The sequence below is a fragment of the Octopus bimaculoides genome, chromosome 21, assembly GCF_046866305.1.
Source record: "Octopus bimaculoides isolate indiv1 chromosome 21, ASM4686630v1, whole genome shotgun sequence".
NCBI lineage: Eukaryota > Metazoa > Mollusca > Cephalopoda > Octopoda > Octopodidae > Octopus > Octopus bimaculoides.
In genome coordinates, this window is record NC_142948.1 from 37,983,209 (window position 1) to 37,990,708 (window position 7,500).

General features: G+C 39.7%; 1 protein-coding gene across 10 annotated transcripts in view; it reads left to right on the top strand.

Annotated features, from left to right (window-relative positions):
- LOC106877785 (multivesicular body subunit 12B) overlaps positions 1–7,500 on the top strand; it is a 91,608-nt gene that overhangs the window by 69,600 nt on the left and 14,508 nt on the right. For 3 of the 10 annotated variants that reach the window (XM_089339171.1, XM_089339174.1, XM_089339175.1), the window contains one exon: positions 4,546–4,583. The exons of the other annotated variants lie outside the window; for them this stretch is intronic. In XM_089339171.1, the coding sequence (XP_089195297.1) occupies positions 4,546–4,583 (38 nt within the window). The remainder of the gene's footprint in view (positions 1–4,545; positions 4,584–7,500) is intronic. 10 annotated transcript variants of the gene reach the window in all.

A 7,500-nucleotide genomic window follows, 5' to 3' on the forward strand; every position in this document is an offset into this window, starting at 1 on the left:
CCATGTCCCTTAAGGGCATTGTAAGCACCACAGCAACGGGTGTGCCAGATATCAAGCAATCAAGTAGGCACTATGTGAGTTGCTAAATGTTTAGATAAATTGTGATCTCTCTTATAAATATTGATTTAAATATCCCATTCCTATTTCAAGCGTATGTACATAAAAATCTGTGTCAGGATTCAAATATGTATAAGTCAGATATCGTGTTGTCAATACTGAGAAACATAACTTACGCTTAGTTTGCTTTCCAGCCACATGGTTTTGAGTTCTATCCCATTGCACGGCACCTTCAACAAGTATTTTCTGCTGTAGCCACAGCCCTACCGGACCCTTAGAATGGAAATGGAAAGAAAGTTATGTATGTTGGGCAGGGGTATAGTTCAAAATTGTACAAAAAGCAAAAGACAGACAGGTCAGGGAACCACAAAAAAAAAAAAAAAGGTTTATTAGTTTGACACTCAGGAAAAATTGAAGAGTTTTTGACATTTCGAACCTATGCCCTTCTATAAAAAGGAGTAAAGAAAGAAAGCAGATTGAGAAAGGGAAAACAAGGAGGAAAAAAATAAAACACCTAAATTAAGTTACACACACACACACACAATATATATATGTGTGTATATATATATCCATATCTGCACACACACACACACTCTCTCTCTCTCTCTCTCTCTCGTTTGTGTTAGTTTTTGCATCTCTTAGTCTTGACATTACACGATTGTTGTAAAATAAACATCAGCCTCCATGTGCAGAGTCCATTGTGGCAGGGGTGGTAAACATTTCCACAACAAACTGTCTGTAAAATAGGAGCCATAGGTTTGTGAATAGAGGACACAAGTTTAAATAGGGGCAGCATATCTGTAAATAGATTACATGTAAATAGGAGCCAAAGGGCTTGTGGATAGGTAACATGGGTTTGTAGATAGGGCCCCCACAGGATTGGAGATAGGAGCCTCACATTTGTAGATAAAGAGCTCCTAATTCCTGCTGTAAAGTAAAAAGATTTGGACCAAGCATCCATCTATGAAAATAAAAGTTAAAATACATAACTATGCAACATCAGAGTTTAACTGGTGCTTTGTGTGTGTGTGTGCCAGATGACCAAGGGCCGTGACAAGTAGCAAGCTGCTGTGAGGCATGCCCAAGGCAGATGTTAAGTGACGATGGTGATGGTGAAGATAACTGTATATAATACCTGAATTACTAATTGACAGGTTTTATTAGCTGGCACCGTTCCTCGGTTGAAAAAATTCTCAATGAAATTCTGACTCTTGGCATTCTCTGGAATGAGGCACACCATGTGTTTTGGTTCCTAATTAAATACAAGAGTTGAAACCAAATAAAAACAACACAGAGACCCCCCCCCCCCCCACAGGCAGTGCCACTAGCCCTACCCTCGCCACCACCATTACCACCCACTGAGTCTCACAAATTAGCTTACTAATTAAAATTCAGCTTTATAGTTGCTGTCATCATTACCACTACCAATCATTATCATCATCATTGTCATCATCATTCTTACTATTATGTTGTCATCATTACTATAATCATCATCATCATCTCCACCCTGCCCCACCACCTCTAGCTCTGCCAATTTCCACCCACTGCCACCACTACCCAACCGCCATCATCATTCATCACCAACCTCATCACTGCCTTCGTCACCACAATTATCTGCATCATCACTCATCATCACTCATCATCATCATCATTTGGGTGATGTGATTTCAATGTAAATTAATTGACCCGTACAATATATCAGTGGATTCTCCCTCAAGAGAGCTTCTATGTAGTTGATTGACTTGCTCAGTGTAGCAGCTTAAACTCCCTTAACAGACTCCCTAATAAGGACCAACCAAACTAGATAAAGGATTATAAATCAGCCCCACAACCTGCTCAGTGTTTTGGTGGTGGTCATGGTGGTTATAGTAGTAACAGCAGCAGCAGCAAACTTTCTTTAAAATAGAGACCACAGGCTTGTACATAGGAAGTACATGTAAACAGGAAGATTTGGCTGCTGTATCTAGCAGCTTGAGCACAGGGACTCCTACGTTTAGCCATGGGTCAGGATTGCATTTGCAGTTTTATTCTGGCACAATGTATCTAGGACCATTATCCTCCAGTGTGTCGTTCTTTTCTTTTTTTTAAGATGACAGGGTGTGATTTCAGGTTGAATTTTTTTTTTCTTATCTTTTACTTGTTTGTCATTAAACTTGTGGCCATGCTGGGGCACTACCTTGAGGAATTTTAGTCAAATAAATTGACCCCATTACTTTTTCTTTTTTTTTCTGAGCCTGGTACTTTATTGGTCTCCTTTGCCAAACTGCTAAGTTATAGGGACATAAACACGACATCAGTGATTGTGAAGTGGTGGTGGGGAATAAACATAGACACAAAGACATGTAGATACAAACACACACACACACACACACACACACACACACACACACATGTGACTTGGTTCTTTCAGTTTCCATCTACCAAATCCGCTCACAAGGCTTTGGTCCACCAGAAACTTTGGTCCACAAAAAACTGTGGAAGACATTTGTCCAAGGTGCCATGCAGTGGGACTGAACCAGGAACCATGTGGTTGGGAAGCAAACTTCTTACCACAAAGCTACCCCTATTTGGCTCCTCTTTCTAATAAGTGATGGTGGTGGTGGGATTGGTTTTACAAATTGGTCGACTGATGTAATTGATGTTAATGTAGCCCCTGTAATGTCTGGAGCCCTCCGGGAGACTCAGGCAGGATTTGAACTTGTGACCCTTTTCTAGTGTCAGGGACTTGCAGTTTATTAAACCTCTTAGATCCAATTAAGCAATTAGTATATAAATAAATATGCAGACATGTAAATAGATGGAGCAAACAAATAAAACAATAAAAACTACACCAGCAACAGCCACATCAACATCATCATCAACATCGTTGTCATCATCATCATCATCCACAATATCAGCAACATCCACACCAATTAACCTTTTAACTGTTTCTTGGAGGAGGAACTCTTTCTCCCCCCCCCCCCGCCAGTTTTCTGTCCTTCCTCTCCTCCCCTCCCCACCTCCTGTACTGAATTATTCTAATTAACAGGTTTACTTCCAACCTTATCTCATTATTTCTGCATCATCATCATCATCATCATCACTACATAATACCATTGCCCTTTATTGTTCACACCACCACCACCACCATCATCATCATCATCATCATCATCATCATCATACCACCATTGCCCATTATCATCACCACTGCCACTATGATCCTCATCTCCACCTCCACCACCACCACCATCTCCACCACCACCACCATCTCCACCACCACCACCATCTCCACCACCATCTCCACCACCACCACCATCTCCACCACCATCACACCTCGGTGCTATTCTTTTGCTTTCCTTTCTCTTAATATCTCGTTACCCCCCTCACCAATGCAGGTACACTTCTCGTTCCGCTATTCATTCACAACCGCTGCCACTACCACCAGCACCACAGCAACGATCACCACTACCGCCAACACCACAACGACCAATCACCACCACCATGATACAAGCCACTCACTAATGAAGTGGTAGTTACTACTGCCTGGTTTACCTTGTTAGGGTATGTCCTGGATGTACTTCCGGATTGTAGGATAGTGGTGGTGGTGGTGGTGGTGGTGGTGGTGGTGGTGGGATGGTTTGCTGAAGAGGGAGTCTTAAAAAAATAGCGGTTTCTTTCATCATCATCATCATCACCACCATCATTATCTGCTTCACCATCATCACTGCTACATCACCACCACCTTCATCATTTCTACTTTCGTTACTGCCATCAGCATCACCACCACCTTCACAACCACCTCCATCATCACCACTACCACTGTCGTCACCATCATCATCACCACCGTCATTGCCATCACAACCATCATCATCATCATCATCATCACAAATAAATTAAGCTTGGTTTAGAGGTTGTGACAGCTGGGATGGAAGGAAAAATTTTGGAACTGAATAGAAGTGGGGGGGTGATGGTGGTGTTGGAGTTGTGGAAGGATGTTGGTGGAGGTGGGATGGGTGTTGGTGGAAGTGTGTGGTGGTGGTGGTGTTTTTGTTGCGAAGGTCATTAGTAAAATTGGGAAGCTTTTCTGGAACATGTTTCCATGGTTTCCATTTTTTTTTTTTTTATTGTAAATTGGCACCACAGAAATCATCAAGGTTTTGCATCCACTTTTCCATGCTGGCATGGGTTGGACATAATTTGTTGAGGAGGCAGATTTTTCTATGACTGGATGCCCTTCTCATCACCACCCCTGTATCTGTTTTCCAAGTGGTTCATTTTCAGTATTCTCATTTGTGAGAGCAGTTGAGTTTATTTCTGATATTCTCATTTTAGAAATCAGAGAAGATTTTTAAATCATTGGGAGGACATTGGTGTTGCCTTGGCGGAGGTTTGCGCTCTCTGAGTGCTCTTTATTATTATTATTATTATTATTATTATTATTATTATATACTTATTTCAGTTGAATACTTATGTATATATATATTTTTTTTTATCTATATTTTTATCAAGTGGCCAAGTTCATAAAAGCTAAAATACCACTGGGGCAGGTAAACAAAACATAATAACAATAATAATAATAATAATAATAATGATTTCTTTATTGATCACAAATGGTTTACATTAAGGAAAGCGTTATGGATGGTACAAGACAAAACAAAGAATGTGTGTATGTGTGTTGTGGGGGTTTTGCATGTAAATAGGTTTAATATAATGAAAATAAACAATAAATTACATTCCTTTCTAATTTTGGCACAAGGCCTGAAATTGGGGGAAGGGGGGGGGCTAGTTGATTACATTGACCCAAGTATATGTCTGGTACTTATTTCATCGACCCCCTGAAAGCATGAAAAGCAAATTTGACTTTGACCTCAGCAGAATTCGAACCCAGAATGTAAAATATACTAATTATAATAATGATTTCAAATTTCGACACAAGGCCAGCAATTTTGGCAGAGGGGTAAGTTGATTACGTTCACCCCCAGTATGCGACTGGTACTTCATCTGATTGTCTTTGAAAGGGTGGAAGATAAAGTCAAACCTGCTAGGGTTTGAACTCGGAATGTTACTGGTACTTAATTTATCGACCCCGAAAGGATGAAAGGCAAAGTCGACCTCTAGAGAATTTGAACTCAGAACATAGGGACAGGCGAAATACTGCTTAACTTTTCGTCCAGCATGCTAACACTCCTACCAGCTTGCTGCCTTCAATAATAATGATTGTAGTAACAGTAATAATTATCCACTTTAACACTTCCTAATGTATTGTAAATCATGGGAATTTTGCTGTTTTTCTTTGTGTACTTTATATGTTATCTGAGAAGGAAAACTCATAGAAAACAGATAAAGATAGACACAAAAACAAAAAATGAGGTGGGTGGAGAGAGAAAATATCATTAAAATAAACCTGTTTTAATTTCCACTTTCATTTGTTTGTGAAATCTTCCTTTTTTCAGTCTTTCTGAGGATTGGTAAGAATTTAAATCACTGTCTGTTTTGGGGTTTTTCCATTTTCCTTTTTGTACACCCCATAAATATCTTTGATATTTTAGATAAGATATACTTCAAGGAGAATCTGGGTTCTTTGTGTTGTTCCCTAATCCTTACCTTACCTTTATCACCTCTCCTCCCACCACTACCACAGCCATTACCACCAACACTGCTGCTACTATCACTACCAGCATGCCATTATTGTTTGTCTGAGTTCACCAATGTAGTGTAAAAACAAAAAGTAAAATAAAATTTGATTGCCCCTTCACCCAAAAGTTTTGCATCAACTTATTTTCATTATTGCAAAGTTGTATAACAATGTCTTCATTATTATTATTATTATTATTATTATTATTATTATTATTATTATTATTATTATTATTGCATTGTATTTCTTTTGTATCATAACAATGAATTTATATTGTATTATCACTGATTTGTACCACTGCCACACACAGTCGTTTACTGACTAGAAATAACAGCCAAACTTCCCTCTGCTTCACACTCACACAAGGGAACATGCCTTACACTCTCACATACACAAAAAAGAGTATGCTTCACCTACACACACACACATACACAGAGGAGAGTGTTGACTAGTAAGGGTAGCACAAGAGGATGTCACCACCACCACCACCACCACCGCACACAGTCATTTGACCAACTAGGAACAACATCGAAATCTCCCTCGAACCACTCCTTGCCATCTTCAAACAAAAAAAGACAAAGACACTAATTTAAATATAAAAGACAAGCTGGTCATGGTTGGAATACTTTCTCTAAGTCTGCCCGATCCGGACTGACCTGGGGCTAAACAGGCCAACTAAATTTGTTTGACCTTTACAACCTCACTTGTATGGACTTAATGGATACAACAATAAAACAGTTTAGAGAGAGGAAGACTGACAAACAGACAGACATTAGCGTTATGATGGCATGTATTGTCATGGAAACCAAATAGAATGTAAAATTGTGTTAGTTTGAGATTTACTGCCTTGTATCGGGGATATGCTGTCATTCTTTTGACTGAGTGTATGAAAGTATATGGCTTAGTGGTTAGGGTGTTGTACTTATTAGATTGTGGGTTCAATTCCTGGACTGGGTGGTGTGTTCTTGAGTGAAACACTTTGTTTCATGCTGCCCCAGTCCACTCAGCTGTAAATGGGTCACCCTCTGATGGACTAGCTTTCCGATCAGAGGGAATGTTGGCCTGCTTGCCTAGCCAGCAGGGTGGCATCATTTGAAAGCTAAAACAGCACAAGAAAGCGCATTGTGACCAGTGATGTATAACATCTGATAATCTGGTTGATCACGTGATACACTCAAATGCACACACACTCTTGAGCTACATGGACATATACTGATGAGTGTAGATTTGTCCAACCCATGGAGATACATGTTAGAGTATGTGGAGCCAACCACTCCATGGATGTAGATCCGTCCAATCCAATAGATATAGTTATTAGATCCATTGTCCAACCCTTGAATATGGAACACAGTATGCAGATCCTCTGTTCAATCCATAAATACACTACAAAGTGTGTAGATCTTCTGTCTAATCCATGGAGACATGTTACAGTATGTAGGACTGATTTTGTTATGGATCTTGTTCCATTAATTCCCTGGATATTTCAGATTCATTCAATTCCTGTTATATCGTGTGAAGATCTATTCAATCCATGGATGTAGGATACAGTTTGTAGATCCGCATCCAGTCTGTGGATTCAGTGTGTACATCTACTGTCCGCTCTATGGACTGATGATAACGGTATGGAGATCCATGGTCCAGTTCATTGATTACTTGATAAAGTGTGTAGATGCACTGTCAAATATATGGTTAAAACATACAGTAAATAGATCTGGGCCTTCCCTAGAAGCCATGAAGATATGCTGTAGTGTGGTGATTAGACCTGATTCACTCTCACCATTAGAAGGAAACACAAGTTAATGACAATGTGATGGGGATTTACATGTTAA